At 36.7% G+C, this 18763-nt stretch overlaps 1 protein-coding gene across 1 annotated transcript in view; it reads right to left on the bottom strand.

The window, feature by feature from the left end:
* Positions 1-524: 524 nt before the first annotated feature.
* Positions 525-18763, bottom strand: part of TRAK2 (trafficking kinesin protein 2) — a 63081-nt gene continuing 44842 nt past the window's right edge. The window contains exons 9-17 of the mRNA XM_061186453.1: positions 17281-17411; positions 16768-16842; positions 15690-15827; positions 12919-12998; positions 12417-12614; positions 10410-10708; positions 8815-9081; positions 4841-4946; positions 525-2281 (exon numbers count right to left, since the gene is read on the bottom strand). Of these exons, the coding sequence (XP_061042436.1) occupies positions 1603-2281; positions 4841-4946; positions 8815-9081; positions 10410-10708; positions 12417-12614; positions 12919-12998; positions 15690-15827; positions 16768-16842; positions 17281-17411 (1973 nt within the window). The 3' untranslated portion in view covers positions 525-1602. The remainder of the gene's footprint in view (positions 2282-4840; positions 4947-8814; positions 9082-10409; positions 10709-12416; positions 12615-12918; positions 12999-15689; positions 15828-16767; positions 16843-17280; positions 17412-18763) is intronic.

The following is an 18763-nucleotide window of genomic DNA, read 5'->3' on the forward strand; positions in this document are numbered from 1 at the left end:
ATGGATGGGAGCCACAGGAGTAACATGCCCATCAAGAATTCTTCAGAAAATTGCCTTTCAGTTTAAGAACAAAGGAGCAAAACATTTGCTAATGAAGCAATGAAAAGATCAAGTAACATGCCTCCCATTTTCAAAAAGAACTAGCCCCCTCCTTCATCTTCTCTCCATAATGCCTTTCGTGTAACAGCATTTCTTTCTCAACTGCATGGCCGAGATAAAGCCATGTCATCTGATGAGAAGCAGACCTCGGTCAGCAATGCTCAGAAAACAGATCTGTTTTTTTCCCAATTCAACCCTTGCGTCACACTGCTGAAAGCTGAAACCTAATCCCAGAGTTTCACTTTGCCATTTCACATAGTTAAAAAAAAGAAAAAAGGAATCCCAGAGAAAAAGCAAAAGTGTTTGACTTTCCCATTAAAAAAAGTTCATTCTCTAATTCTGCGGATATGAAGAAAAAGGCAGATGTTTTAATTTTATTTTATATTAAAAAAACACAATCTCAAAGAAAGCACCTGGGTTTTACTTCAGTTTATAATAATTTGCTGTGCCTGAGAATTTTTGTGCAAATATATGTCATCTTTCATTAAAAGTATGCATAGCACATTTTCGAAAAAGTTTAGTCGCAACCAACTTTCCTTCCAAAAAAACTCACAGAGATAAATACACAACATTCTCTAATTCCTATTGATTGCACTTCTGGTTTAACCCATCCAGCCTCCAAGGAAATTTGAAAGACATGTACAGTAATTATGTTCATACACCTTGGCCAATGCACTTATTCAGAAGAAATATTCTGAAAACAAGTTTCCTTGGTTCCGATGTACCCATATTTTCCTTTAAGTAAATCCCTCCTACCCCCCACTCATGTTGTTTGCTGGGGGGCGGGGGTATTGTATAAAAATACAAATTAAAAAAATTAACCCTTATTAATCACAAATGCAAAAGGAATGTGGATTATGTTTGGGATCCCAGTGGCTCAAAGGCCTGAAAACAGAAAGCAAAAAGGGAGTCTCCACTAGTCTGATCTTATGAAAAAGGTAAAATTCCTTGTTTGATAATGCAGTGAGCATACTCTTTGATGGAGGTGTAATTTAACCAGACATTAACAGGGGCCAGCAGATAAGCCATCTCACTGCTGTCTCAGTAACAGACTGAGTTTACTCCAGCAACCTTCTAGAACAGCTTTCTAAAGGTTAACGGTCAAAGCTGCTCCTTCTTTTTTCCCATCTCCTAACCTGGGTCCTCCCTGCTTATGCTCACCAGAAGTAAATGTGCTAGCAAGTTCAGTATTTCTGGTATGTTCCAATATTACTGAATTTATTTTCTAGTCACTTTTTATTTTCAAGACAAGAAATACCAACTGGAGGACAGCATTAAACATTTCTTCTTTCTCTGCTTCCAAACACTCATGACCCATTCATTTATACTTTCAATTTATCAGACAGACCTCATGCCAATTCTGTTTCCGTTCTTCCACTTTCCCCTTCCCACATTCACAACCCTTCTGCAACATTCCTTTTCTCTCAGACAAGACTACATGTATCAGTGCAAATCTTTCCTTCATGTGCTAACTTGTATAAGAGGTCAGTCAACTGCTGAACCTCAGTCTTCCTTCAGGATATCCATTTTGGGTGATGATGTACAAACTGGGGTGCCAAAGCTACCCATCATGACTGGAAGACTCTGATTCCTCCTCAGTCCACTCAATAAATTGCTACCTGAATTTAAATAGACAGCAGAGTTTGGTCTTTGAAGACCATTTTCTGCCTCTTGGCTTCGTCCATTTTCCTGGGCTGCAGGGGTCTTGATCACTCTGGCTATCCCCAGTCTTTTCAGCCTGTCCACTAAGTTCATCTTCAACTGGCCAACATCAGGAGGGTTTCGGGACGGTCTCAAGCCATACATCTCCTGGAGGAATGTTTCAGCTGGTCGGGAGGCCAAAAAATTTTCAGAGAGATGCACTCGAGGCTCAACGGGCAAAGGAGAAGGGCAAGGTGAGTGAGACGGTGAATTTGGTGGCGTGGAAGGGATAGCCAGGCCTCTAGGGAGAGGCTGGAGGAGGGAGTTCTCTGAAACTGGGCTGTGGTATGCTTTAGCAGAGATGCCTTGCTTTTGTAGAAGTTTGGCCAAGCTCATGGTGCCGCTGAAGGTTATGGTGGAATCTCGTCGGTTGGTGATGGATTCACCAATGCTGAGTCTATAGGACATAGCAGGAGAATTCACTGCTGTGTTTGATGAACTGCTACCACTACTTCCACAGGATAATGAAGGGAAGCCAGAGCTTTACATAGAAAGAAAAAAAAAAAAAAAAAAGCAGGAGAGAGAATTTAAGAATAAAAAGTAATCCCAAGTCAGCATTTAAAGTAATTACAGTAGTTATCCATAGTAAATATAGAGGAACAGGCAACACGTCAGTATCGGAGGAATGAAAATTTTGATGTGTTACTTCAATGATTAGTTATTTGTAATTTGTAATTTAGTCATTAACTTATTGAAACATATTTCTTTTCACAGAATATGATTTTACTGTACTTAGGTAACTTTATTATTCTCAAATAATTACTTTATTATTCTTAAATTTTAACTCTAAAATATGTATCTGTGGAAATACAACTAAATTTTATGATTAAAAAATCAAAGAAATTTAAATATTCAAGAAAGTAAACTTTAGAAATTTTTATTAACATATCCATTCCATAAAGTGAAATATACCAAGAGACAATAATCCGTGATTTAACAATTCTTCAATCTTTTAGAAAATACAATCTTTCATAATTAAACCGAAGATGCTTTTCTAAGGAGACACATTTCTTTTTAATCTGTCAATTGTATATTACTGAGAATAAAGTTCTAATTGTTAAATTTCCAAGAATGTTAATTCCAAACAATAGTAGTATAAGGATACCCATGGAACAAATTTTTCTCAATCTTGACTTAAAGCATGGGTTTCTGGGAAATTAAAAATAATTAAAAGCTTTGACAGCTATTAGAATCTTTCTTCTTATTCTATGTTTTGTTAAAAAGAAAAAAAACTAAATAAACAATCATGTACTCAAGGAAATGGTGATCGAATGGAGAAGGTACTTCTTTAGCAAATTATTCCCCCTTGAACAAATGTTACCAGCATTTAATACATAAACTTTCACTTTAACACAAAATACTCAGAATATCTAGATATCAAGATTTATAAAGATTATGAACAAGATGCAAATTTAGGATTAATAAATAAACTTTCTAAAGTACCAACTTGTATTAAAGAAGCAAAATGCAAACAACTTCGACTCCTTGGTTCTGATGTAGTCTGTCTACTGTATTCCCAGTCTCCCACCTCCCTGGTCCTACTTTATTGTAGAATTGCCTGTCTTTTCCTAAACTGTTCATGTCACTACCATACCAAATGATGGTATCAACCTGTATCAAGAGCCTCCTCAGGAACCAATTTTATAAAACCTGCTATCTTGTTGACTATAAGAACAATGTAGAAAAATTGCAGGTATGCCTGTTTATTATAGACTTTACCGAGGTCTTTATAGGATACCACCCAAATGCTTCCCTAAACAGTCAATTTGCTTCTATCTTATAGACATTGTGAATCATAATGTTATTTCCCGCCACACTGGCAGCTAGAAAGCTAAGACTCATATACATGGCTCACCTTACTTAGCAAGTATGTAAGACTTTATAGTACAATTTATACACTAGGTGTATTCCTCTATCCATTTTATATCCTTACTCTTGATTCTTTTTTGCTTCATTTTTCTTCTCTACTTCTAGTTAACATTATCCTGCAAAGTTCTACATATCTCTGGAAATTGCCTTAGATTCTTTTTGGAATTGGTAGGACAGAAATTTCAGCAATATTGCTTATTGTTCTAGTCTGTGTAGTAAATAATTTTGACTGCCCAGAGGGTTCTGGCTTTGCCCTCAGCTTCTGGGAAGTAATCTATGCCATGGCTGCTAGAAGTGTGTTTGTTCAGGATGGAGCCTGGCCACACTAGATCTTGGAGTGGACCTGGCCACACCCAATAGCTGTAGGATGGGGACTGGCCATGCCAGGAAGACTAACCATGTGATTTAGGGTGGAAGCTTTGGGTCAGTGGACCTGGAGGTGAGTTATTATAGTTATAGTGAGTTATAGCTATATAGGTAATCAATCAATCATGCCTTACACAGTGAAGCCTCAGTAAAAAAAATCTGGACACTAAGGCTGGGGTGAGCTTCCCTGGTTGGCAATACTCTGTGTGCACTGTCAAACACTGATGCCAGGAAAGTAATGACTCCTAAGGACAGGGAGGTTTCATGTGTGGAACCCTCCCAGACTCTGACTTATGTGTCTCTTCCTTCAGCTAATTTTATCCTGTAACCTTTCCCTGTAATAAACAGTAACCACGTGCATAACAGCTTTCAGTGAGTTCTGTGAGTCCTTCTAGAAAATTTATCAAACAAGAGCATGGTTTTGGGAACCCCCTGAACTTGCAGGTCATATCAGAAATGAGGGCAGTCTTATGCAGAGGACTAGCCCTTCCAGTCTTGCAGTCTGGCTAACTCTGGGTGTAGTTTCAGCTGAGTCATTTACTACCTGCCTGCCCTTGGACCAGTCACCTGAACTTTCTACGCCTCATTTTCTTCATTTAGACACTACATACTCGCTTGGCTTGGCTACTTCAAAGAGTTATAATGATCAAATGAGAAAATACAATGTGAAAATATTCTAAAGACAAATTATCACAGTACATTAATTAAAATTCTGGGAATTAAAATGACAGTAATTTAAAAAAGAAATTCAAGAAAACAGAGTTGAGGAAAGAAGTAAGGCCTCAAATTGCCCAGCCCCTCTTACCTGGGGGTAACCTGAGTAATATCAGAAGGATGTAATATCCTACAGGTGGTGAAGGTGAATGTTGAGTTTGTGCAGGACAGACACTTTCCTGGGTTTGAGGTTGCAACTGAAGTAGAGAGTTTTAGGGAATCAAACACAAAATTGAAAGACTAGGTTAATAATGTAAAAAGTTCGTCATTACTATTAAAAATACAGCATTTATCTGGTGTCTTTTATACAAAAATTCCCAAATCTAGAAATGAAATATACATATTGTATTTTTTTCCCATGAATTTATTTATTTATTTATTTTTGGCCGCACTGGGTCTTTGTTGCTGTGCGCAGGCTTTCTCTAGTTGTGGCGAGTGGGGGCTACTCTTCGTTGCGGTGTGCGGGCTTCTCATTGCGGTGGCTTCTCTTGTTGTGGAGCACGGGCTCTAGGCGTGTGGGCTTCAGTAGTTGTGGCACACAGGCTCAGTAGTTGTGGCTCGCGGGCTTAGTTGCTCCTCAGCATGTGGGATCTTCCTGGACCAGGGCTCGAACCTGTGTCTCCTGCATTGGCAGGCGGATTCTTAACCACTGTGCCACCAGGGAAGCCCTACATATTGTATTACTATCCACTGGTTAGTATATAGCTGAATCCTTCAATAATTTAAAACTGTAATTCAAAAGGATTTAATATAGCTTAGAAACAAGAGAAAAACACATTCTGAAAAACTACATTAGAAAAAAAAACCAAACCAAGAACTAGTCATCCAATCTTTCTAGCCAAACTATCTACTCCAATGGTTCTCGAAGTATTATTTGCACCTTGTGGGAGTCTACAGGTCAAAACTACTTCATAGCAATGTTAAGATGCTATCTGCCTTTTTGACTGGGTTGGCACTTGCACTGCTGGTGCAAAAGTAATAGTGGGTAAAGCTGCTGGCTCCGTAGCACACATCAAGGCAATGGCACCAAGCTATACTAGTATTCATCACTATTGTCCAATTACAGTAGGAAAAAAAAAGCCAAATTCATATCAGAATGTCCTGATGAAGCAGTAAAAATTATTTATTAAATCTTGACCCTTGGGGGACTTCCCTGGTGGTGCAGTGGTTAAGAATCCACCTGCCAGGGGCTTCCCTGGTGGCGCAGTGGTTAAGAATCCGCCTGCCAATGCAGGGGATACGGGTTCGAGCCCTGATCCGGGAAGATCCCACATGCCACAGAGCAACTAAGTCTGTGCACCACAACTACCGAGCCTGCGTTCTAGAGCCCACGAGCCACAACTACTGAGCTCATGCGCCTCATCTACTGAAGCCTGCGTGCTCTAGGGCCCATGCTCCACAACAAGAGAAGCCACTGCAATGAGAAGCCCGCACACCGCAATGAAGAGTAGCTCTGGCTTGCCGCAACTAGAGAAAGCCTGTGCACAGCAATGAAGACCCAACACAGCCAAAAATAATAAATAAATAAAAATAAAATAAATTTATTAAAAAAAAAAAAATCTTGACCCTTGGGCTTCCCTGGTGGCGCAGTGGTTAAGAATCCGTCTGCCAAGGCAGGGAACACGGGTTCGAGCCCTGGTCCGGGAAGGTCCCACATGCCGCGGAGCAACTAAGCCCGTGTGCCGCAACTACTGAACCTGTGCTCTAGAGCCCATGAGCCACAACTACTGAGCCTACGTGCCACAACTACTGAAGCCCACGCGCCTAGAGCCCATGCTCCGCAATAAGAGAAGCCACCGCAATGAGAAGTCCGCACACCGCAATGAAGAGTAGCCCCCACTCGCTGCAACTAGAGGAAGCCCACGCGCAGCAACAAAGACCCAGCGCAGCCAAAAATAAATAAATTAATTAATTAAAAAAAAAATCTTGACCCTTGAATCTTTTTAATATTCTGTGTGATGAAATGGGAAGTAAGCATTAAGCACTCTGCTTTATACAGAGATACAATGGTTATCTAGAGGAAAAGCACATGTGCAATTTTTACATTTTTTCACAGAACACCATTTTTACTTGAAAGAACAATTAATACAAAAACTACAGTTATTCAGACTTGGATATCTGGCAACATTTTCTTGAAAAAGAATGTAGTGAGCCTGTCTCTTCAAGAAAATAGCTGACAGGATTTGCTGCCAGTGACAAAATTTGAGTTTTCAAGTGAAAATAATTGTTTTGGTAGACTTGTATCCATCGCTGAGAGCTTGAAAGCTTCTTAATACTAAAAGACTTACCCAATGAGACAGGTGGTGATATTATATGATTTTAATATATTCTATAATGAAATGGGTCAACATTTGGAAGATCTGCATAACTCAGTGAACCAATATTTTCCAAATGACCAATGCATTATGTTAACAAAATCATGCATGTGTAAAAGATGCATTCAAAGAGCAGGACAGATGAATAGATTTTAATGTAACAAAGTATGAAAAGTTCACTGATAGGGTTTTAGATTCACATTGCTACAAACCTCAAAGAAACTACAACTTATCAAGTTTTGGTGTAATATCAAAGAATATCCACAAATACCTGAAGAAGCTATTAAAATACTCTTTCCTTTTCCAACCATGTATCTGTGTGAGGCTGTATTTCCTTTCTTTTTTTTAAACTTTAAATTCTTTTTATTTCATTTTATTTTTCTATTGAGGTATAGTTGATTTACAATGTTTTGTTAGTTTCAGGTATATAGCAAAGTGATTCAGTTACATAAATATATATATATATTTTTTCATATTCTTTTCCCTTATGGGTTATTACAAAATATTGAGTATAGTTCCCTGTGCTATACAGTAGGTCCTTGTTGGTTATCTATTTTATATATAGTAGTGTGTATATGTTAATCCCAAACTCCTAATTTATCTCTCCCCACCCCCCTCCCCCCTTTGGTAACCATAGGTTTGTTTTCTATGTCTGTGGGTCTATTTCTGTTTTGTATATAAATTCATTTATATCAATTTTTTTAAGATTCCACATATAAGCAATATCATATGATTTTTGACTTTCTCTGTCTGGCTTACTTCACTTAGAATAATAATCTCTAGGTCCAACCATGTTGCTGCAAATGGCATTATTTCATTCTTTTTTATGGCTGAGTGGTATTCCATTGTATATATGTACCACATCTTCTTTATCCATTCATCTGTTGATGGACATTTAGGTTGCTTCCATGTCTTGGCTATTGTAAATAGTGCTGCAATGAACACTGGGGTGCATGTATCTTTTCGAATTATGGTTTTCTCCGAATACATGCCCAGGAATGGGACTGCAGGATCATATGGTAGTTCTATTTTTAGCTTTTTAAGGAACCTTCATATTGTTCTCCATAGTGGCTGCACCAATTTACATTCCCACCAACAGTGTAGGAGGGTTCCTTTTTCTCCTCACCCTCTGCAGAATTTATTATTTGTAGACTTTTTGATGATGGCGAGGCTGTATTTTCTTCATACTCCTCAACCAAAACAACATATTGTAATAGACTGAATGTAGAAGCTGACACAAGAATCCTGCTATCTTCTGTTAAGCCATAAATTAGAGACTTGCAAAATTGGAAAACTAAACCACTTTGTAAACTACTTAAAAAAATACAGCTATTTTTCATAAAACATATTATTTGTGTTAACATGTAACTCTTTTAAAATAATGAGTTAATAAATATTTTTATAATTTCTCACTTTTGATTTCTAATAGGTAAATATTGGTAGATACAACCCACACAGACACTCTCTGGAATTCTTAACGATTTTTAAGAGTGTAAAGAGATCCTGAGTCCAAAAGTTTTGTGAACCACTGGCTGAACTGCTCTCTCTCTGCCTATCTATTTATGCAGGTTGGCTAAGAAGTGGAGAGAATTAGAAGGGGCACTTATGCTATAGATTTTTATTGTCTTATATTCAAGACTGAGTACACTCCAGTAAGATTTATATAGAGGCAGTTAGCTGACCATACAGTTATGCAGAAAGCAAAGTACTACTGGTTACTAGACTACACTCAACCAAGCACTCTTCTCACCTGTAACTGGACCACCAGCTGAAGTCATGGGCGGCAGGAAGATTCCTGTTACTGGCTGGGATATTGATGGCTTCTGTTCCACTTGAAGAGGTTGCTGAACCTGAAAAGTGATACCTTCCTCTTCATCTTCTTCTAAATCTGAGAGGTGATAGATGGCATCCTTGGGCAACTGGGTAAAGCCTTTAGTGATGACACCTGGTCGTGGGTCAAGAATGGTTCCTAAATTTGGTTGAGCAAGCTGCTGCCATTGGTGCAGAGTTTGTGATCCTGTGTATGCAAACCAAAAAAGGAACATGTTTTAAATTTCCCACAAATATTAAATCTTGAAAGAAGCTAAAACTGTATGTGTAAAAAAGTAATGACAATAATAAAACTACTTATTTGGTCTTAATATTTTGGTAAAATTTGTAAATTAAAGTTATCTGTGGAAGATTAACAAGATGATAAAGGTATGAATAATAATCTGTTCATTTCAAAAGCTAACTTTAAAAAGGAAATCTAAAGCAGGGGTGAAAAAACCAAGACAACACCCTTAATAGGAACTAGGATGCTGAGGCAGTGATGAGAAAGAAGATACGTATCACGTCGGGTTGTATTTTCCCAGGTGACAAAAATCAATACTCCTTTGTCCTGGAACTATGCCTATGAACCTTGAACTCAAAAGCCAGGCTCCTAGGTTGGAAGGCACCTTGAATTACCATGGGTTTTTTTGTATATTTCTCAGGACTCATATGTGCTCACGACTCTCCTTTCACCAGGTTCTCAGGGAGAGTAGGAAAGCGAAGGAGATGATAAAAAAGGAGGATCAATACTCATGGTTTCTGTCTACGAATGCTGGTGAATGATCATCCCAAGTACCTGCACCAGATGCAGTGTCTAGTTGTCACTAATAGTCATATAATCCTAAAAATGGCAACTCTGACAAATACCTGTACTGACTATTAATGAATAAAACGAACTTATAGCACCTTTGAGTTTGAGGGGTCCTTATAGGTTATTGACTCAAAATTTTGTCTAATGCAGACTCTTTTATGATAATAGCAGAGGATCATTTGAATATTGTCAATATTCCATAAAACAAAGAGATCTGTTTTGAATTCAAGTTCTGTCTTAGGAGAGAATAGAAACTGACCTGAAATTAACAGAACTGAACAAAAGAAAAATACAGACACACATATCTCTAAGTAACTGACATTTTTTGGGTAAAGAACTCTTTTTTGAAAAGGAAGGTAGAGATGTAGCACTACATATAGATTATTTTTATTCATCTATCATATCCTGTTTATCTTACCATGAAAACTGCTATCAAGGATGTTCCTTAGCAAAGGACAAGAAAAGGTTACTCCTCCTCCCTCACATTTGCATAAAAACAGTATCAGTAGAAGAGAACTGACAGCTGATGGCTTGGAGAACGCAAATCTCTTCATTCATTTTCCACAAAGTTCTGCACGGTCACACAAACAGCGAAGATTTAGGGATAATAAAGATGTCTTCTGCACATAGGGTTCTTATAATTACAAGAGAAATCTCAATTCCAGGGGAAGGCAAAGCCAATAAGCAACATGGCTTAGAAACAGCCCTTCCTTACTTATTACCTTCAAGGGGCTTGACAATTTGCAATTTTTCAGGCATAAAACCTCGAAGGCAACTGGCACTGCTCAGGTCTGTGATCTCCGACTGGTCGGTGCAGAGGGAGGCAAGGCTCTCTGTGGGGAAGCCACAGTCACTACCCCCTTCTTTCTGGCCAGCCAGAGCCTGGATCTTCCGTTGCCATTCTTCAGCAAAGAACTGCTTCTCACTTAAGTAGTTCTGTCGCCGCAGACTCAGGCGATGCAGGGCTGTAGCCAAATCACTCTCTGCAGAGCATTCTGGCTGACAGAACTTCTGGACGTTCCTATGGGAAAAACACACTCACTGACTAGATCTGTGAGGGTCATAAGCATAGCATAGACCTCTCCTTTCCACAATGGTGAATGTTCAAGAGATTGATCTTAAAAACACATATTTTTTTTAGATACCTGGAATACAGAAATAGTAACAACAAACCCAAATCTCTAATATATATATATAGCATTTTAATTTTTTATTAATTAATTAATTTTTGGCTGCACTGGGTCTTCGTTGCTGCGCGCGGGCTTTCTCTAGCTGCGGCGAGCCGGGGCTACTCTTCGTTGTGGTGCGCGGGCTTCTCTTGTTGCGGAGCATGGGCTCTAGGCGCATAGGCTTCAGTAGTTGTGGCACGCGGGCTCAGTAGTTGTGGCTCACGGGCTCTAGAGTGCAGGCCCAGTAGTTATGGTGCACTGGCTTAGTTGCTCTGCGGCATGTGGGATCTTCCTGGACCAGGGCTCGAACCCGTGTCCCTTGCATTGGCAGGTTGATTCTTAACCACTGTGCCACCAGGGAAGCCCATATATATAATATTTTTATAGATCATTTCAAGTGACTTCAGATAGGCAAAACTATACTTTATTATGTTGTGTTTATTAACTTTTCTGTTTCACTTAATTTACGAACCTACAGATAATGACCATCTATAAATCCAGTTTAGGTAGTCAAAAAACTAAATATTATTATATTTCACTGAATCTATAATACCATTGAAGGCAAGAGGTGCCATTATTTTATGTACTAAGAAAGAAAAAATGTTACCCATTAAACTATGACATGTCATTAACTGCAAAAGAGAAACAATTTCAAAAATATTAAAATGTGAAAAAATTAACTTTAGGCCATAGAATCCTCTATGAATATTACAAACATTTAAAAGAAACCAACAAGATCTGTAAATACTGCATTTTCATAGTTCTGCAATACACAGTTTTTCACTTATTAACATTTAAAAAATTGGCAGTATCTTACTACTGATACCAAAAGAAAGAGTAGCAAGCCAAGCTTTAGTTATTCCATGTGTGAATTCACACAGATCTGTTTGTTAGATCTTTTCCTAAGGTAACTGTGTACAATGAGGTAGTATTGAAACATCAAGCTATTGTGTGTATAGTATCTACCCCTAAGACCAGGCAATACAATTGAAAACCCAAGGTAATGGATTTCTGCATTAAGAAAGACTTCTCTCAGGTGCCAAACATCTAATTTTCAAAAACTTTCAGCTGACTTTCCAGTCATTCTCTTTAATTTCTAGTTATACAAAATTCAATGAACTGAATTAATAAAGAGCAGAAAAAAATCTAAATTTAAACAAATAGGAAATAAAGAGCAATCTAGTTTTCCTCAATAGGTATTCCAGATTATTGTTTATCCTAATGGCACCAAAGCAACTGAAATTAGGAGCATGGGTTATGAGAAAGTGTCATGTAATGCTATGCATAACTGCCAATGACCAAACAGATTCAAACAAATTTGACTTTGAACACAAAGATTTAGACTCAAATTTTGCCAAACCAGAGACGAAAGTAGTAAAGAATTTTATAGTTCAATGAAAACTCCATTTTGAATACACTTAATTAAACTTTTTCACTCCAATGATCTAACAAATAATGATACAGGGAATCATTACTGAATGAAAACTGACAGTTCCAAAACCTCCTTGGGACAGCACAGAGCAATGCTGGAATTTGAGTGTGTGAATCTATGTTTCTTACCCTGGATCTTCCTCCAAGTTACTCTTCTGGATTGTTTTGTCCTCTGTTTGTTGTAAACCAGATTCAAAAGGTTTTGCTGTCATGATGACACTTGAACGGTTGGAGCCTGGAATGGGTAGCAGAGCTGGGAATGGGACAGAGCGGCCCCGTGTGTCATTGGCAACCTTGACAGTATCAAATACCCGTTTTTGTTGGGCTCTGTCAAAAGAGAAGTGTTCATTATTGCCACTGCCTACCACTGGAGTGCTTTAGAAAAGAGACATGTAAGTGCAGTTAATTAAAAATAAAGCCACCCTGAAAAGCCTCTGAAGTTTTGGAGAAATTATTAGAAAATAAATTTCAGAACAAGAGAATGCTCTCACAGATGTGAGCACTACGAGGGAAAAACTGAATAGTAAGCAGATTTACTACTGAATCTCATAATACCAATCACTATGGATTATGGCTTCTGTTTAATTTCCATCCCAATGGTTGAGTAACAACACATGTGATCTGAACTTACTTTTGTTTAAAGAGAGAAGATTCCTCGTCCAAACTCAACTTCTTACGCATGGTCCCCTCAATCTCAGCTGCCAGAGATTCCTAAGAAAAAGAGTTTTATGTTACTAACAGTGATTATCTAAGAAGCCTGTTAGGAGAAATAAACTATCTTTAAATTATTTAACAGAGTTTCCAGAATCCAATACTTTCAGTGTTATAATAAAAGAAAACAGTCACAGGCTAAAATGCAGGGGAAGAAAAGAGACATTCTGGAAATGTAACTTTTAAACAAGAACCAACTACTTTTTCATGATATATTTTTACAAGAAAGCAGTGGGAAAAACCAATTATGATAAATAAAAGTATTACCTATGCAGACACACAAAAATAAAAGGTTTGAAAGGCTATAAACCAAGATGTTAATAGTGATTCTGTGGAGGTCAGGATTTGATGGTATTTAGCAATTTCTTTTTGCTTCTCTGTAATTTCTAACTTTTCTATAATAAACATGTAAAGCTTTTATAATATAAAAAATTGTTAAAGAAAAATAAGTAAGCTTCCTCTTCCCCTGGTCAGGGATGAAGATTCAACTAGCATGGGTGTCATGCTCAGTGGGGCTGCACTAACAATGACTAGAATTGGAGGTACTGGTGTGAACTCATGATTTTAAATATACATATAAACATAGGTATGAATGTAAAGATAGATATAGATGTGTTTATGTGGGTGTATATGAACCTACACATATTTCCTAGCTCTATCTGTTGAGGGGACCTCAAAGCAATGGTACTCTAGTGGCATTGGATACCTAGCACCCAGATTTTGGATGCTAAATATCATTTCTCATTAAAAATAACCAGAGCTGCTTTGTGACCACCTAGAGGGGTGGGATAGGGAGGGTGGGAGGGAGGGAGATGCAAGAGGGAAGAGATATGGGAACATATGTATATGTATAACTGATTCACTTTGTTATAAAGCAGAAGCTAACACACCATTGTAAAGCAATTATACTTCAATAAAGATGTTTAAAAAAAAAAAAAAAATAACCAGAGCTCCTTGGAGAATGGCTGATCCCAGGACTGGGCCAGGGAAAGGCCAAGAGGAGCTTGAAGGAGATCCCACTGGCCATATCTGGGACAATTTAAGTATCAAAATAAAAAATAGTAACAATGGATTATAATCCACTGATTAAAATAGGAATCCCTGAGTCTATACTGACATAACCAAATGAACAAATGAATAAATAAATGACACAGAAAAGCTCTAATTTATAAAAGAATGCCAATTAAAAAAAGTTGAAAAAATGATGGAATTAAAAAGTCACCATTGGCAATTATCATAGTAATAACTGAGTCAGATACATTCCCATCAATGGGTGCTAAAACTAGTGTGTAAAGGCTTGATGAGGAACAGAATATTTAAACAGTCTCAAAGTATCACCCCAAAAATAGTAATTTTGATCACTTGGTTAAGGTAGTATCTGACAATTTTCATCAATGCAAAGTTAATTTAGTAACATTAATTCAATTAACTATTAACAATGATTAACTTTACAGTGGAAAAAACTGGCAGATACTACCTTAACCAAGCGATCAAAGTTAATTAACATCATCAGTAATGGGAAAAAGAGACAATGTGTGCCTTCCAATACAATGTTCTGAGAAGAACATGGCATTATTTCTGCTGAAAATGCATTACCTAAATCTAATTGTGGGGAAACAACAAACAAACCCAAACTGAGGACATTCTACAAAGGTCATGAAGTACAAAACAAAGACAGAAGAACTGTCCCCGACTGAAACAACCAAATGCAATGTATCCTTCAAAGGTCACTGTTGGGACAATTGGCAAAATTTAAATGGGTTCTGTGGATGAGACAGTGATAGTATTGCATCAATGTCAATATCCAGAAGTTGATGGTTATATGTGGTCATGTAGGAGAATGTCCTTGAAAGTATCCTTGTTTTTAATAAATACACACAGAATTATTAAGGGGTAATAGGGTTATCTGCAACTTACTGTTAAAAGGTCCAGAAAAAAAAAGAGAACAATATGACAAATGTAGTAAAATATTGAATTTGAGAAATCTAGATGAAGGATATATGAGTTTTTTGTACTATTGTTGGAACGTTATCCTAAGTTTAAAATTACCTCAAAATTAAAAAATATTCTGCCCCAATATTCTCTAGAAAATCTATTATAATTTATAGTTTCAGTCTTTTAAAAAATTTCACAGGACTGCATGTAAGTGTTTAAGAACTAGATTATTAAAATAACTCTTTGAACCAACATTACAAATTTGGGAATAAACTCAGAAGTTTTCATTAATTTATTTATTTCAAAAAAAAAGATTGTTTATTGAGGAATCAAATCGATATGATTCCTGCTCTCATGGGGCTTACACTCTAACTGAAGTTAAATATAGCAAGAAACTCAAGATCTGTTAAAAGAGGTTTTAGATGTTCAGAGCACTGTTTGAATAAGTGGTATGTGGTGGGATTAGGGTAAGGAGGATGACTGAAGTTTAAGTAACTCTATGGGACACAGACCTAAACTTAATTTCCTTAGGGTTCATCTCATACAATAAATCTGGAAGGTCAACTGTTAGAAGGAAGGCTACAATAAATAAGAGTATTAAGGTAGATACAGATATGCAAATGAAGGCCTAAATCAATAATTAAATTCAATTAACAAGGACAAACCATGTTATCTCTTCTCAAGATGCTTTACACCATTAGAAACCATATTACTCTCAGGACCATCTAATCTTAAGTTTCTTTCTCAGTTCCTTACCCCAGAAAAAACTCCGTATGGCTGGGAGAAGTAGAGATGAGCAGCAGGGCCAGATCTATTCCGAAGTTCCTTTATTTCTTCTTGGGATTCATGTAACATTCCCAGACACTCCATATTCCTGTCTTGTAACTCATGCAGCTGAAAGATAGGATGGCAATTAGTGTTCCTTATTATATTCTCAAAAATGACAATGGGGAAAAACTCCCATTGGGATAAGTTTAAATTTTATCCAGAGGACTAATTTTACGAATTTAAATTTAATACAAAGACTCTGAAACAGACTAAGCAAGGAAAGTATATATATTTCAAGCTGCCAGATTTAGGCGTGTCTTGGTCAGAATTATATATATGCATGATTTCCTAAAAATGTGAAATGTAGCTGAGACAACCATAACTGTCAATTCAATATTTAATGCTTCCTATCCTTAAAAAAAAAACTTATAGAGGAAGTATAATAGCTATGGTCAAGTTAGTTTAGTGGAATATTAGATATGTATATTTTTAAACATAATGAACATGAATGAACTCTGAAGTCTGTAAATGACAAGATCAAGTCTACAAAGTATTTAATAAGATGTCAGGGTGCTCAATCATCCTAAACAAGTAGTTTCTTCTCCCTTGTTTCAAAATTTTTTTTATAGCTAGATACACAAGCATGTTAAAAGAGTACATAATTTTCAGAGAACATTTTAACTTCAAAAATTTCTTCAAGTGTGTTATGTGGACTAGATCACCAGCATCACTAGGGCTAGGGGTGCTTATTAAAAAATGCAGATTATCTTATTTTAAAAACTGTTGGGTTAGTTAATATAGACCTGTAAAAGGGTCATATATTCCTAAAGAATCTTATAAACTCAAGGTTTTCCTATTAATCAAGAAGGATGTTGTCATGTTACTATTATTTTAGAGATAGAATCTTTAAAAAGCTTTACTTCTTAGATCTCATAATTTTCAGCTTAATCTTCTGTTGTTGTTTTAAATCTGGTTACCACCTTTAGTCATTCTTATTCACAAAGAAGAAAGGAACTATTCATTCCTCCCCTCCCATATAACACAAAATAAAGGAAGGTTTCATTACCTCCAACGTCAGTTGTCTTTGGGCATCTTTGGAAGCTTGGAGGTGAAGTCTCAGTTCTTCCTTCTCAATCACTTGCTAACAACATATTAAAAGAGACATGTGAAGCCTTCCCATATAAAATACAGGTTACTCTCTTTTTAAGACATCTTAAGAATGTATTTCAGGGATATAGTCCAGAGGGACTATCAAAAGCTAACCTTTCAAAAGCCAAATAAGTGCAATAAAATGGGCAGAATACAAAATCCATCAAGGTGTTCAGAGGACAATGAGCACGAGTCAGTAGTTCACATCACAACTTTCTGAGGAAAATCAAACTCCATTTTATGGAAAGAAATAGTGATTTGAAAGTAGTTATTCATGATGTTTCATGACAGAAGACTAAAACAGCAATCAGACTAAAGCAATGTAAAAGGATGGGGACCATGTTTGTTTTGCTTAATGTATCTAGCACTTAGCAGAGTGCATAGCACTAGGTCAGTGCTTAACAAACATCTGTTGAATGAATGAACCTACTTCTTTAAGTTTGTGCTGAAGATCTACAATCTGAGACAAGAGAGAGGAAATCTCTTCTTGGTAACGAATCAGTTCATCACTCTTCCCAGACAATTCTTCAGTCATTCTGGACATCTGAGCATTTGTTTCACCTGGAAAACAAAATAAAAAACTTAAAATTAATACAAATGTAGGGCAGAGGTTGGTAAACTATGGCCTGTGGGCCAAATCCTGTTTTGTAACAAGCACTGGACTACCATGAATTGATTTTTCTCTAACATAAATTTAAAATAATAAATCTGGATAACCCAATAGAGAAAATTAAAGGTTCTTCTGAAATAGACTAATGCTGGAAATGTAATAGGAGGCACTGAAGCTAAAAAGAGATAACTTGTAAAGGCAAGCAAGGTAAAGATTCTGCCTCAATCTTTTTCTTTATGAAGGACAAGAAGGCTGAAAAGAGATAAGTGAATTATATATCTTTGCAAGGGCCAAGACATTTTATGTCTTTGAAAACTCTTCAGGAATGTAAATAAGATCCCAAAAGAAATGAAAATCAAACTTAACAAATCTAACAAAGGAATATTTCCAGAATGGAACAGTCACAATCTGTAAAAGCTACTGAGATGCTTCTGTAGGAGAGACTTTCTGGGATACCCAGCAAACTGAGTAGGGCCTCTAAAGCAATTCTTACAATGCAGCATTCTTGCATGCTTTAGAATTCCATTGGGGAAATAAATCTTTGTTTCATATAAAAATTTTGACATCTAAACACAAGTGGCAAAGCTATTTCTAAGTGTTATATAAAACTATTTTTAAATCGATGGAAAGTCTATAGCAATTCAAAGGATGGCAATAAGGAGACAGGAGACCGGAATCCAGGCTCTTAGGTAAATCATTGCTTTTTGTTTTTAAAGTGTAAAAGGTGGGTAATGATAGTGTTGATGGAGAAGATTCAATTTACATTCCTCTGGTTCTCTAATATTCTGTGCAAGGTACCACATTCTGAAGCCCACAGCTCAAATGATCTGATATGTTGTTATCATACCTTCTCTTTCAACATAAAAGGCTATATATCAATATTTATAAAGAGATTAAAATTTTTTCTCTAGTAAAGCTGATCTTTTTCCAACAAATCAGCTCATGCTGATTTATTTTTTAAAAATTTTAGGTGACAATACATGAAAGTAAAATATATTCCTTTATAGAGACAGAGCTGGCATTTAACAAATACTCATTGAATGTTACATTTTACACCATCATTTAAGCCCTAGTTTTGCTACTAATCAGTTTTCTGACTTTGGCAAATCATATTCTCTGTAGGGCTATTTCCTCATCAACAAAATAAGAGCTTTGGTTACTTTCATTCTAACATGCTATAATGGGTAGAAATATAGGTCTTTATTTAACGATGATGACAATTTGAAACAAAGATATTTCTTAAAAGTACATATGGTACTTTATTTAGAGTTGTGGGCTCAATGTGATATTCCAAGATTTTCAG

This window comes from Eubalaena glacialis, chromosome 1 (genome assembly GCF_028564815.1).
Source record: "Eubalaena glacialis isolate mEubGla1 chromosome 1, mEubGla1.1.hap2.+ XY, whole genome shotgun sequence".
Taxonomy (NCBI): Eukaryota; Metazoa; Chordata; class Mammalia; order Artiodactyla; family Balaenidae; genus Eubalaena; species Eubalaena glacialis.